We start from the raw sequence: 15,504 nt of genomic DNA on the forward strand, positions 1-15,504 counted from the left end.
GGTGATAACGAACCCAACACGCTCCCGTGAGATGCCAAGTATCTGGGCTATCTTTTTTGTGGATATTCGCCGGTCCTCAATAATCAGCTAATGGACAGCATCGCAGGTTGCCTGGTCAGTTGAGATTGGGGGTGCCCACTGCGGGGCTCATCTTCAACGGTGAAATGCCCAATCTTGAAACAAGATATCCAGGTTTTGACAGTGCTGTAGGAAGGACACTCCTTTCCCAGTGTTTGTGACATCTCAGAGTGAATGTCCTTTGCTGACTTTCCCTGGAGAAACAAAAACTTCATGATGGACTGTAACTCCAATGACGTGAAACTTGCTTTTGTCTCTGCCATCACAGCTTTTTATTAAAAGCAAAAACAGTTTAGGAATCACAAAGACCTGATATTTGAACAGTTACATACTAAGATATTGGTCATATGCCCCTACACTTATTTTTCTATTTCATCTAGAAGGGGGCAAAGCCAGGAACTTCTTAGCACCCCCTCGTATTCATAATGATTATTATTCATAATATTCATTCTGATTATAATCAAATACCTTGATAAGTACTATTAAGTTTACATACTAATGAATACAAATATTTTGCATAATACTCTAGCCAAAATAAAATGTTTTTTTTAAGTAACAAACCTACTAACAAGCATTATACACAGATAACAGAAAAAAGACTAATTTACTAAAGGTTCTGCTAATCTGTTAATCTACACAGTACTATTGGCCTGTTTTATTAAACCTCCACAACGCTGGAGAAGATAGATTATCATAGGAGAACCTAGGTAATCCAACAAACTAGAAATTGATTTTTTTAAATCCTTTGCTAATTTTTGACAAATGTTTTCAATTTTTGACCAAACCCATTCCAGATTTTTTGGATCACCGAGGTTCACCCATGATAGTCTATCTTTTTCAGTCTTGGAGAGCTAAATAATTATTCAGGCTCATTGTATGAATGTACACTTTAGTTATCTGGACCAAAAACATGTTTGTGTTGTATTTAGGACTGCCTAGCTTATCCTTACACAGCTTTAAAATGTTTGTGTTTCTTTTTTTTTCAGCACCAAACCTAGAAAAGAAATGCATGCATATCAACGAATTGCAAAGCACACAACATTTGTAATATGGGCAGTATTTTCAGAACTGGACTTGGGGCAGTGGAAATCACGTGACTTTTGGTTGATTATGTTTATGATGGCTTTGATGTGGTTTATGAGGCTTTATCTACATTACTGCAGTCAGTGGCTTTTTCTTCAGGCTATTTCTATTCCTGTTCTAAAGTAAGTGGTTAACGTGGAACTGTCTAGAGTAATAAACATGGGTAGATACAAATTAGTCTAGTCATAAACTAAAAAAAACTTAACAATTACTTTTGTATTTAAATTTTGCTAATTTAGTGGAAAATGCCTCTTTTTTTTATTTTTTTGGAAAGATAGAAACACTTGCTTGTCCACAAAACAAAGTAAAAAAGCATTATGTTCCTCATGGGATAAAACACTGTTACTGTTATGCATATTCAAATTTTCAGCTACTGGTATTGAATTTTAAGTTATCAATGCAAATGACATGATTTTAAAATATTTTGTTAAAATAAAAGTAAACACTAACAGTAAAAAAGTAAGATAAATAAGATAAAAAGTAAGATAAAAAGACATAAAACACTCATGCCATTACATTAGATCCATGTGAAGTAACCAATATATAATCTATTAAATAATATGTTTTTACTGCGTTTTGTTCGCAATCCAGTTCTATAGACTAGCACCCTGAACTGTTTTGTGTTTTTATTTACAGGTTTGCATTTTATCCCCACACCGTTGAACTAACCTATCAAAATTCTTTAATGCATACTGGGGAAGAAGTATTTATGGTTGTGGTGGGACCAATGTCCCTAAATATATCAATGTTCGCAATGATTTTTCTAAGATGGAGCTGTCAAGTATTATTTCACTCACTTCCTACTATCTTGTCAAAGTTTATCATTGCTTTGGGTCTCTGGACAGTACTAGACCCTTTAGCTGTATTTATAGTGGATGCATTCTTAGGGGTAAGTCACAAAACTCCCTTAAAGGGTTTTAAAACAGAAAAATTCTTCCCATGAACCACCCTGTGTTTTATGAGGTAGTTGAGCATTGTTTAATATTTAATACAGTACATAATACAAATACAGTAAATATGATTCATGTAAATGGTCAACAAGTACAGGGATGTAGATCACCAAAACCTCTACCCACTCGACCACATAGGCAATTAACAATGCAAAATGGACCTCTACCATTCACCTTCTCTGAAGCAACTCCCTTCATATCATTCACATGAACTAAGAAAGACACACACAGGGAGATAAATAGGATGAATTTGGAAGCGTAACACATCTGTTATGTTTAAGACAGCTTTTTATAAATTCTTCACTTGTAATCCTGTATTAATACCAGCTTGCCCTTGCTTGCTATTTAAATTATATTCTTCTAAATATAACCCCTTTATTTCAAAGATCCTGTGATCTAAAGCCTAAAAGGACTTATCCTTATATGTTGACTCATGTACGTTCACAAAAGATCACGATGAGTCATTTTGTTGAAAGGTGCACGGTGCATCCAAATTGATAACTGACGTAAAATCCTTTAAATAAAATCAGCAGATTTAATGAATGTTAAGCCTTACAAACCACTGCTAAGCAACCTATATACTATATAAAAGGTCATCGCCATGGTCTCACAAATCTATTCAATTAAACTGACCAATAATATACATTTGTGTAGAAATTTTGTAACAATTTGCAATTCTTAGCTAGAATATAGCAATATGGGCGAATTCACAAACATACTAAAACCCTTTTGTTATAATAGAAAATGCAAACATATTCATAAATGCTGTTCTTTTTATAACACATATTGGTATACAGTAGTTACAAATGACATAAATAATAGTTTTCCTATTCTTGCAAAGTTGTTTAATAGTTGTTTAATTATAATAAATAAGTGATTATGGTTATTTATATTTAGATGGATAAAGGATAATGTTTACATCACATTTACATCACATTCTTTTATTTTAGTTTCAATTAATAAAGAAGATATATATATATATATATATATATATACATAATAATATCATTTGTTTAATATAATGTGACTATCTAAAACATTAATTTTTTTTACTATAGAGGCTTTCCTACAGTGCAGAAAAACCAATTGCAGATGCAGCAAAACTCTACTGGCATTTCTTTCGTGCAGAACAATCTGGAACTCCCGGTATACTCATCACTTTGTTGATTTACACCATGATTTTTATCATTTCCTCCTCTGTCCTCTACCTTTTTTTACTCAGGTAAGTAATCATTGTAGAATGTTTTTTTCTCAAACTGCAAAACATTAAAGATATTAAATCACAGTTTTCATTTCATATCAGATTATAACCCATCACAACAATATAGGGGTAGGGGTCAGCTGTTCCAGCTGCAACCAAAGCCATGTTCCTTGAGGTCATCAAACCCATACTGTCATTATTCATTAACTTCATTCAATCAATGAGAAACATTGTGGTCAGAAAGAGCATGCAAGCTGGTATCAGCATGGTGGGAGCTGCCATGCTTATAGACCTTTAATTATTGGGCTATCAGCTTTTATCCCTGAACTGTCGGAATACTAACCCTTATTAAGATAGGGATGCCTTTTATTTAAAAAGTGCAATGTTTTGCTGATGTCCTGCACTGCTCCTGTAACCTGCAGGAGAAATTCTGAACCTAATTGATACTAGTGGCACAAAATTAAAAATAATGTGTTAATGTCTAAATTTTTTCTGTTCATGGCACCGAAAAAAGGGAATATGATTTAGGTTTTAACTTTTCCCAATTTGTTTTATGAGTGTGCTTCCTTCACTTAATGGCAATTAAGTATTTTGTCTGCCATCCAAACGGAGGAAATTGGCCATCTGTACAAGGTCAAGGGGTAGGCAGAGGAGGTTCCTCATCTGGATGGAGGTGTCAAATGGATCTGCATCTTATTCTATGTATATTCATAGGAGGGTACACTTTGCCCATTTCATCTTGTGTGCTAAGAGGCCCTGTTCTGGCATTGGTAGGCATGCTTGTTAGCTGTCCCACTAGAGAAACAACATCAAAAAAGACATTTTAACATTTTTCTCTTCAAACCACCCCCCCACCCTAAAAAATAAAAGTAAGTTTAGACTTTAATGAGCTTTAGTCACACTTAAAAATTCAATAAATCCACAGATCAGCCTAAATATAGTGTGAAACCAATGTAATCACATTTGGTTTTGTTGTTTACTATGTATAGCAATATTTCTGCTGGTTTATTCCAATTGAGTATTATGGATGTTCCCGAGAATGTTCAGTATATGTGCATCTGTATTATTTTTATGTAGTAACATGTATTCAATACAATCATCATCTAATGCTAAATATAGAATTAAATGCTTATCCTGATTTCCTTTGATGTTTAAGGACCCAAATACATTTCTAAATTGCATTTCATGAATAAGTATATTTCATAACATTTGAATAAACTCAGAGAGCATTTCTGTCCATGATATTGAATAGGAAAACTAAGGGGGATTATTAGTATTATATTATCAGAAGCATTTACATTTGACATGCCAAATATTTATGCCTCATTTTGAAACCTACATAAAAAATTCAGTCCTGATACTTTAAAATTTACTCTAGCTAGACCGAGCTCAGTGAATGGTTTTACCATTCCTAACAATTTATTTACAATGACAGGGTTAGTAACAGTAAAATAGGATTAATCCAGATTAAAATTATTTCACCAAGATGTAATAAAAAAATTTACATTGGCTTAAATTATTTTTTTTGTAACTTCTGCAACATTAAATGCCAACATTTGGTACAGTTTTCTATCAAATCAAAGTAAGTATCAAATTAGTCCCACTTGCATTTCGACACATTTCTTGCGAAACTTAATGATAGGGAGGTTTTTACAAAGTAAAATGCATACATGTATAGGTACCAAGTCTTCAATAAGATATTTACACTTGCAGACTAGCTGAGATCTTCCCATAAAGCTAAGGTAATATTGCTCCCAATAAGGGCCCTTTCATACAGGCAGCTGAAAACTCCTGGCCGCACAGCTAACTGGTACTGTGTGGCCTGGAAAGGTAAGATCTGCCGAATCCGCATGCACTTAAAGAGCCCCAATCCCTGCTATTAAAATGAATAGAAGAGCCTGGGACTGTGGTTGATCTCACTACAGACAGATGTGGCTCACCGCTGGTCTGAAAGTCCTTTTAAAACTGGCAAAGACCAGAGTAACTCCTAGTTTGCGCAGTAAAGCTTTTGTTGATCCCTATACCCTAACAGGGCTTTAGCTTAATTTAGTTGTTAGGTCAGTATATGCTAGGGTGAAGTAAGAGATAGGATTGTATAAATACTTTTCTTTGCTCTGCAAAATTTTTTAACAGGTTCATTTAAAATGTTATCCAAACCCAAGAACAAACATTTTACATATTGAAGTCTCCAGATTTAGTGGATGGGTTAGTTTTCTTTTTTTCAGGTCTTTTTTTAATTATTCACCTGGTGATACTAACAGTAACACACTTTCTCTCCTAGAGGGACAACACCCACCTTTCTATGCTATAACTATGAAGTAGCAGTGCCACAGGACGAGAGAACACCTCCCCCTCTTCTCTTTTCACTAATAGTAGGTAGTTGTTCTGTAGTTCACAGGGAACCCTGCAAACTGATATCAATGCTAAGTTATCAGCTCAATAGATTTCTGGCAGAATCAATAGATATTTTTTCCAGTTATATTGAGATATAACAAATGCTGTCAATCTACCAACAAAAGGAGGCAAACAAGTAATGTTTATTGTTAGGGTTTATTTGCATTTAAATCCTTCATAAATTGCAGTTTTGACATTTAGAATTATTGTTCACTGTTTGTAACAGAACTAATGTGTAAGACCTATATATATATGTTACAGGATACACAAAGAAGGGTGGATATTAGATGTTTTTCAGCGTATTAGTTGTGAGGAGGCAATTTGTCCTGTCCCCTATGATCTGGAAATTTCAAATCAAGAGTTAAGCCAAATTGTAAGAAAAGCTGAGCAGTGGAGAGGAATCAATGGGGAAAGAAGAAAGGTAAGGTAAAACACTTCATATTAGTTTTTTGTATGACAGTCATTTCAATGTTTCTATATTTAAATACTTCTTACATACACAAAGCTTGTCAGGGTCACATCTTGCTTACTCGATTCTTTGCAGCTCTTTGTGACTGGCACCTTGCCAGCTGCTTGAGGACTCACAAGGAAGTCCTGGTTCAACAAGTGTCTGCACATTTGAGAACTGGCGGCAGTGAGCGGTTTTGATACATGTAGCGTTCCCCAATGTAACATAGTTTTCTGGAGTGAGTAATCCACCGCAACCTCACTGCCAATGTGATGTATTCTTCTGTGGATGTGTTAATGTTTTTTTAATATATTATAGAAACATATTGTATCTTTATAACACATTTGTGTGAACACTATGTTAAAGATTATTTTGTTTTATTTCACAATATCAGAAAAAAATATTTATTATTGGAGAGACCTCTTACTATATGCAGTGAGTTAGTGGCCAGTAGTGTTAGAATTTGCCATCGTTTTTGGGCCAATTCAGCTGAACTACAGCAAATGAGGAGCAACACTGTTCTAATTCACCAAAATGAAGACATGAGTAAAGCAGTGGGAAGAGTACATTTTATGTGGCTTGGAGAGCAACATTGGAAACATGCAAATCCTTCAATTTGCGGCTCGGTGGGCGGTGACACAAATAAGTAATATAAAAAAAAAAATAACAGTCCTCTTCTGTGCAAATTGAAAAAACAAAAAAACATGCACACAACATTGGGTGATAACCAGACACAATTAATTAGCAGCAGAAAGCAATGAAGTTCAAGAAACGTAATATGCACACCACCACCAGCAGTACTGTTTAATATTGGCTGTACTTTATATTGCCCATACACATATTCTAGTAAAAAGAGCAGAAAGCAATGATGATGACGATATATAGCACACCACAAGTGGCAACTACTAGAGTCCATCCCTAACACAGACCTGAAGGGCAATAATTTTCTACAATGGCAAGTGCCCACCTGCAGTAAGTACAAGAGGTTTCTCACAATAGTAGAAATCAGCAGTTTTTGGCCCCTTAAAGTATTCTATGTTTACCAATATTAGCAGAAGAGTTTAATTCAATTGCACAATGCATCTGTACATTTTGGCAGAAATCTTTAAATCTCACATCAAGTACATTAGTACAGTGATATAGAAGATTCTATCTAAGATACCAGGTGTTACAATATACTTTAATATCTTCAATAAGTCCTAGCATTCATACACTTTCACAACTACCTTCATCAGGGATAACAACCAGATTTAGAATTTCAAACCACTCATAAACTATACCAGAAGACATTAGATGTATTTCTACCAGTTATATTTAGGGGGGGTGGTTGTTGTAAAACTACTTTGGTGACAAGGTAATCCTTTCCTCTGTATCCGTGTACCTCCAACTTTGCAGCACTTGGTCTCAGGTCCTACACCAGGACATTTTATGCAAAATGTTTGTACGCCCATAATTGGCCTTGGACTGTGGTAATGAGATATGACTATGGTAGGCACATTAGATTGTGAGCCCCTCTGAGGGACAGTTAGTGACGTGGACTTTTAGTTATACTATGGACTTTTTAAAGTGCTGCATAATATGTCGGTGCTAGATAAATACAAGGTAATATTAACATTCTTTTTTTTCGCCACTTCAGAAATGTAACTTGGTGATGAAAAGTTACTTGAAAAGTATATGAACATAGTATTGTTACCAAAATTGCAGGAGAAGTAATAGCAACATCAAAACATGTGATGAGTGAAGAAAACATTGTTCTAAATAAATGTATCAACCTTAATCTGCTTTTTAAGCTCCCTATAAATGACTTTGATCAAAATTGACCTTTAGGGATGGAGAAAACTTATTTGTACAAACATTTCTGTGAAACTAATATTTTCACCCTTTCAGAAATGTAACTTGTTGATAAAAAGCCACAAAGCCACTAAACATAGTATTGTGTCCAAAGTTGCTGGGGGTGTCAGGGAGACACTTAGTAGTTTGTCTCCAGTGATACAATTTTAGGTATGTAGTTTTTCTATGAATTTCAGCTGCATAGGGAATAAAGACCTTGACATAGGGTATATGAGGTAAGTGTGTAGCTTAGCACTACCTAATTACTGATACTAATATAGTTCATATTGTTATGAAGCCATTATGTAGCTGCAACAAAACACTTTTTTGGGGGGTCCTCCGTGAAAAAATACAATTCAGTAGGTAGACAGTCTTGTTATGCTCCTGCTTTCATACACAAATCATAAACATAATGTTTTTTGGAGATTAGCCACTGCCTTGCACTGAACAAGCATTGTCAACCTGCTGTATTCCTCCTTCAGTTGGCCTTTACCTTTATAAACTTGATCATCCAACTGAAAAGGCTAAGGGCTAAGAAATGCTAATTATAAAAACAGTGGATTCCCTTTATCAGCCTTCAATATAAAGTGCTATTATTGGAAGGATTTTTATATAAGAAACTTTGCAACACATTTGTAGAAAACAATTTGCATAAGAAAACTGTATACAGTAAGACATGATACCAAATATACTATAAAATAGATCCTAGGTTTACATATGCCTTAATATTTCATTTTGATGTAACTCCACTTTAACATAATGGGCCTGATTTATTAAAGCTCTCCAAGGCTGGAGAGGATACACTTTCATCACTGAAGCTGGGTGACAAGCAAACCTAGAATGGATCTGGTCCAGGATTCAAAATGCTAGCAAATAGCAAATGACTTTTAGGAAATCCATTCCAGGTTTGTTGGATCACTCAGTTTCACTGATGAAAGTATATCCTCTCCAGGCTTGGAGAACTTTAATAAATCAGGCCAAATGAGTCACTGATAACAAAACCTCTTGAAAGGATAAAAGGATTTACAATGCAGTGTGATAAATTGTTAATGAATGTGAAATACAAATCCCACCACAGAAATATACAAGCGAAAATGTTTTGTATAATCCTAATAATTGAAAATATTCATTTGTTTATATGGCAGAGCTATTATTTTTTGGATATTTCAAATTAAAAATAAAAATTATTTAGATAGCTCTAAGTTTAAAAAGTTATTATTCTTCATAGTTTTTTGCTCCCTACTCCGTGCTATCAACAGTAGACCAGAAGACTTTGTGCTTAAAATACAACATAGTTTTGATTATTTTTTAAACAATAAATAAATGCTGGTAAAAGAATGTATGGATCATGCTAGACCTCCATTTTATTGTAAAATATTATCATACCTTTATAATATTTTATATAATATATAATCATTCTTGCATTAAAAGGATTACAAAATCTTGCCAACATATGCTTAAATATATTACACTAGTATAAAAAAAAAAAAAAAAAAAAAAAAGCTCCATTTGTAAATGAGTTTTTGTTCTGTACCCGAGCCTGACTTTACAATGTTGATGTGGTTTCAGAGCAGTGTGTACATCATTTATTTAGCTAAGAAACGCCTTTCAAAAATCAAAGGTCTTTGATATATTTGTATGCATGCAGATTGCACAATTAGTTATTAACATCGTTAACTACACAATTTTAGCAGGCAAAATAATAATAATCATAAAGATCACAAAAACAAGCATTAATGGACAGATAAAATAATAAGCCCATGTCTAATATTTTGTCACTGTAATGAGCTTTGCATCTTTAATTAGATAACAATGTTTTTTTGATTAGGTTAGAATGTTAGAGTTCCCCATTATAATGCAGTTGGAAACTATACTTATAATTCGCTTGTGAAGTGAAATCATAATTCACAGGCATAATATTATTGGGCAATTTTTCAAAAGTAGAAAAAAGTGGGAAATGTACATTTAATAAAAGAAAGCAGCCAACTGTAATTAGAAAGAGTTTGCAGGTACGCTCCATAATATGGCATGTCACAATTTCAGTAGCTGTAATATGAATACGTTTTATAAGCACTTTAAGGCATACTACTACTCCACACACTTCTCTATTTTATGTGTATACTTGTATACTGGCTAAGAGCTTTCCAAAATAGTTTCAGTAAATGACCCACTTCTTCATTATCTATTTGTTAATTGATCTTTTGTGTTGTGCATTCTGGCATCCAATGAAATAAAGAAGTAAACCAATGGCTACACTGGTGAAGAATTATATACTATGTTTTTTTTCTTAATTAAAGGAATTTTGGTTGTTTACCTATCATGGTGAATTATCTCCTGGCAAGGAATAATTGACCTAGCTTAGTGAAGTTGGTGATAGTTCACTTGCAAAGAATGTCCAATTACATGCAAGAAAACCTAAAAGAAAAAGGTTGAGTTTAGGATTCAGCAGGGGTGGGGTTTAAGGCTATATAAAAGTTGGGGAATGGAGAAAGTGAGATCAGAGGTGGGGTGACCAGGACAAGTTTCTCACCCTTCCTCTATCAAGGGTTATGGGACAGTTCACTATGGTATAGGGTGGCAGTATGAGGTCCTCAAAGGTCGTGTGTGAGTAAGATGACAAAGTGGTAAGGGAACCATCTGTGGTATAGGCAGAGGTTGGAATTCCAGTCATGCAACTTAGATTCGAGTACGACTTAAGTCACCTAATGAATGACTTGTGACTTGACTTGGGGGTTTTGCCCAGCGACTTGCAACTCCACTTGCGACTTGACTTCTGGCCTCACTGCCTTCCTCCCAGACCCCTTTAGCTGTCAGAGGAGAAAGCCGTGGACTTAGAATGCGATCCTGTGCTCAAGAACAGGATCAGAGCTCTGTTTCTATATGAGGACAAATGGGGATAAACTAAGTGACTTGACTTGGGACTCGATTCAGAAAAAAATTTGGTGACTTGAGACTTGACTTGGGACATGGTGTCAATGACTTAGGACTCAGCTTGGACTTGAAGGGTTGACAACTTAGTCCAACCTCTCGGTATGGAGTCTCCTTAGAGGTAAGATGGAGGAGCAATGTATACAAGTACACATATATGTCACATATACATCTTTAAGTCAGTTTATAGTACTACTACTAAACTACTCCACTTAAACAATCATTAATTATAGCAATTAACCATAGCAATACCAGTGGTAAATGATGTATTAAGCATAACATATGGCTGCATGAGCGTAAAAAAAAATATCTAATTTTAATAAACAGCAGGGCAAGTCATTTTTGCAGCAAATATATTCACTGAATTATTGGGCATAATCCCTTAGTTATATATATGTGGTCATATATTTAAAGAAACACACAAATGTGTTTTTTTAAAACTGCCCTCTCTTTTATTAAAGGTGAGTTATTTAAGAATGTATAAAAATGTATTCTTGTAGTGCTGGACATCTCATGTATAACTATGCAGTTCTTGCTCGGTTTGCTTGATGACTGAAGCAATAAAATACATTAGTGACGTCATTAGGTAAACATAACAGCCATAGAACTAGTAGTTTTGCTGTTTGGATTTTAAAAATTGACAAAATAGGCAAAATTGACCCAAACATCCAAAATCCAGTGGAATACCAGCTATTGCCTTGCTGTGTACATTAGCAACTGACCCGCAGCTGCTGGTGGTAAATATCACTTTTTGTAAAAATAATCCTTCCAAACTTTCTGTTATATGCTTTGATTCAACTTTATAAGAACCCTTTCTGGATTGATATATGTAAATAGGAAAATGTTTTCATATTATGGACCATTTTTATTGTCTGTGGCATGAAAGTAGTAGTTTCTTGTAGAATTTCTAAAAATATTTTAATTTTTCTATACTGTTGCTTTACAGACACATCTAAACATAATATTATCTACTTTAAAGAGTAATTTTATTCTCTTGCACCATTAACCCTTGTTCCAGGGAAATTAAAACTTTTTAAGGTTGGTTAACCCCACTGCTGTCTTTTTAAAATTGCTGTCTTGAAAAAATCAGCAGCTGAACTCTAGGAAGTGCCCCTTTGTTCCATTCATTGCCCCCTCTAATTGCTAATATGAATATGCTAAATACTAGAACTAGAAGAATCATGCCACAAAAACTGAGCCTTCTCAATTCCACTATGCAATGAAAAAGGTGCTTTTTCAGTGTCTACATCACCACCTGGATGATGTGTACACTTTCTTTTGAATTGCCATCGGTGAGGTCTTCTGAAAACCGCATTGGCTTATGGTTCTACTGGTTGTGATGTGATGAAGTGGTGCCAAGGAGGCAAAAAAATATTTGGCTAGGTAAGTGGGATGGGAACACTTGGGAAAATCTTTTCCTAAAGAAGAGCTTAAAGTGGGCCTAAACTCAAAATAGTAGTCAACTCTTTTATTTAAAGTAAAAATTGTATTTATTTCTTTTAAGTGCAAAAAAAAAGGCGCAAAGCCTCCCAGGATACCTACATCAGGCATCCCGGGAGGCTCTTGGCTGCTTCTTCTGTGCATGTTCTTATCTCGGGCATGCGCAGAAGGAGCCCTTTCCTTAATTGAAGAAAATCTCACGCATATACAGTGAGATCCGCAATCTTTTTCGCGCAGTGAGAGATCAGGTGGCATAGAAAGAAGAATTTGGAAGAAGAAAGAAGAAGATGTCAGTGCATGGGCCAAAGATGGATACCGGGAGGATGTGGGACCCAAACGAACAAACTTCTCGACGTTTCTGTATGTTTTTTTCTGGGTTTAGTTTCACTTTAAATGTAGAGCAATTTATGATTTTTACCCACCTTGTATCTTCCTGTAATAATTGAGGTATGTATCTGTTTTGGATGGCATTATTTTTAAAGGCAAGTTATTTCATTGACCTCTTAAAAGTGAAAGCAATAAGGTTTTAAAAGTGCACTGCCAGTTCAAAGGAAAAAAAAACTCTATATACATGTTGGAAATATGTGATATACATTATTGCCCGCACACGAGATCTCTTACAGGATTAGATATAATGCCACATCCATGGCAATAAATTTTATTGGAACCTTTATCTCTCTTCTGGGAAAAAGCTCAAATCCTTTAACACTTCATCACATAAGCTTATTTTCGGGCATATTTCTGGTCTTTTGCTACATAACATAGAGATTTGCATCTTATTTTCTATAGATTATTTAACACATGGGAAATACAGTGAAAGATTAAATTAACTGTCTTTCAACATTTTTACAGTTTCTTTACCTTGAAGGGAGACCGTTTTCCCCAGTGTGTGAGAAGCACTGAACAGTGATATAAATACACATAGTAACAATAATATTATCAGTGCTTCATCAGGAGTTACACTGATGTGTTAAATAGCAATGCTGCTCAATTGCCCTAGAGATATTTTCTCTACAATCTTCAAATGTAATTTTTTTTTTCAATTTTTTTTTTCTTTGACCATCTGTTGCCATCCAACCATAGATTCCATCTATGAAATATTTTAGTTAAGAAAAAGTGTTAGTATATGAGATATTTTAGTAGTGTAACAACCTAAAATATCTCAAATAACGGTTGCTTATGATAGGTTATTCCCAATAATATGCATGAACTTGACCGTCCTTAGTTTTTGGAGCAGTTTAGCAGAAGGATGGTGTTATTTCATTATATTATAATAGTATTGTCCATGCAATCACTAGGAGAAAATGGTTTATCATTTCCTAAAGTAGGCCAAAACAACAGGCTGTATAACTGTGAATTAAATGAAACACAATTTGTGCTATAAGGTTACTCATCTGTGACTTTCTTATTGAATACATAAAATCCTAACATGTCATTTATATAGCGCCAACATAATACACAGCGCTGTACATTAAGTACAGACACTGACACTGGGAGGGAAAGGACCATGCCCCGGTCTAGGAGGTGGGGTAAGTATCACGGGATAGGAGGGGAGATATGGAATGGTGGGTAAGTATTGAGGGTTTAGGACTCTGAAGAAGATGGGTAAGCAAGTTTGAAAGGATAGGTTTTGGGTTCTCTTATAAATGAGCAGAAAGTAGGAGCAAGTGGACAAGTAAGACCATTCCAGAGAGTTGGGGCAGCGCTATAAAAGTCTTGGGACCGTGTGTGTGATGAGGTTATGAGTGAGGAAGTCATTAGTAGGTCATTGGAGGAGCGTAGAGAGCAGCTGGGGGAGTATTTTTGTATCAGGTCAGAAATGTAAGTGGGACAATGCCTGTTGAGGGATTTGAAGGCAAAGCACAGGAGCTTGAATTTGATTCTAAGGTGAAATGGAAGCCAATGAAGAGAACTACAAAGAGATGCGGCGGAAGAGGAGCGGAGGGAAGGATGGATGAGTCTGGCTGCAGCATTCATAATAGATTGTGGAGGAGAGAGTTGGGTTAGTTCAATACCAGAGAGGAGGAGGTTGTCAGACAAGATATGATAGGAGTGTGTACAAGAAGTTTCTGGTCTCTGGGGACAGGTAGGGGCGGATTTAGGAGATGTTGCATACAGAGTTAAATGATGTGAATTGTACTGTGCACCAACAAAGCCAACAACTGGAGAAACCCGACATGTAAATACAGTTAAATATCTCATACATAAAATAAAAAGATAAAATAAACACAATAAGTTAACTTTCACACTGTCAAAATACATGGCATAAATTCTTCCTAGAGTATCTGAGGCAACATTCTATTACATCCACAGTTGCTTACATGTGAATTAGGGAAAAAAACTAAAACAATGCAGCCCTAAGACCAATGTATAACAGATGTTACAGGAAACTTTAGAGGGTGGGACAGAAATGCAGTGACAATAGTCATGACACTTAGGAATGCGCAGGCAATTTTTTTTAATTTTGTAAGATACTTAACAATATAATAAATATTAAAATGTAAATCCATTCCAGGTTTGCTGGATCACCAGCTTCACTGATGAAAGTGTATCCTCTCCAGCCTTGGAGAGCTTTAATAAAACAGGTGCATATATCATAATCACATCTTGTGACCTTGGTGCTGTTGAATCACACAGATTTGCTACACTGTCCCTCTCTGTCAGTAAACAATTCATACGCACAAGTGCAGACACTGCAGAAATACAAGGTAGTGATCATTATGAGTGGTTACTTTTAGTGATCACAGGGTCAGAAGCCCATTAAAAAGACTCCTGATCCTTGCCCTGGGATGTCAGCTGCCCAATGACATTCTGACCTGTCATTCATTTTATATAGTGTGGTCTGGAAGCAGTTAAATAATGTGCTACAACACATTTCTCACAATCAGAACAGTGCTTACATCTTCTCAGTATGCCACCAATCAATGTGCCTACATCACCAAGTATGTTCAGATTTAATAACGCATTTCAGATTTCGTGTTAACACTGCTTTGCTTTGGCTTGATGCATTATGTTTTTATTTTAAAGGGAACTGAATTTCCCTCTAAGTTTTTCCATATGTGTTTTTCAATGAGACGGAGAAATGCGTGACAGGAAGGCTTTTAGATTACATGGCTTGTAATACTTCCCTTTCTTTTAAGTTCTGCAGCTTT

The 15,504-nt window shown here is 35.2% G+C and overlaps 1 protein-coding gene across 1 annotated transcript in view; it reads left to right on the top strand.

The window, feature by feature from the left end:
* The window catches only part of LOC140332061 (uncharacterized), a 102,290-nt gene that overhangs the window by 64,225 nt on the left and 22,561 nt on the right, over positions 1-15,504 (top strand). Inside the window, exons 14-17 of the mRNA XM_072413358.1 lie at positions 1,065-1,283; positions 1,798-2,050; positions 3,170-3,333; positions 5,968-6,127. Of these exons, the coding sequence (XP_072269459.1) occupies positions 1,065-1,283; positions 1,798-2,050; positions 3,170-3,333; positions 5,968-6,127 (796 nt within the window). The remainder of the gene's footprint in view (positions 1-1,064; positions 1,284-1,797; positions 2,051-3,169; positions 3,334-5,967; positions 6,128-15,504) is intronic.

Source organism: Pyxicephalus adspersus, chromosome 5, assembly GCF_032062135.1.
Source record: "Pyxicephalus adspersus chromosome 5, UCB_Pads_2.0, whole genome shotgun sequence".
Taxonomy (NCBI): domain Eukaryota; kingdom Metazoa; phylum Chordata; class Amphibia; order Anura; family Pyxicephalidae; genus Pyxicephalus; species Pyxicephalus adspersus.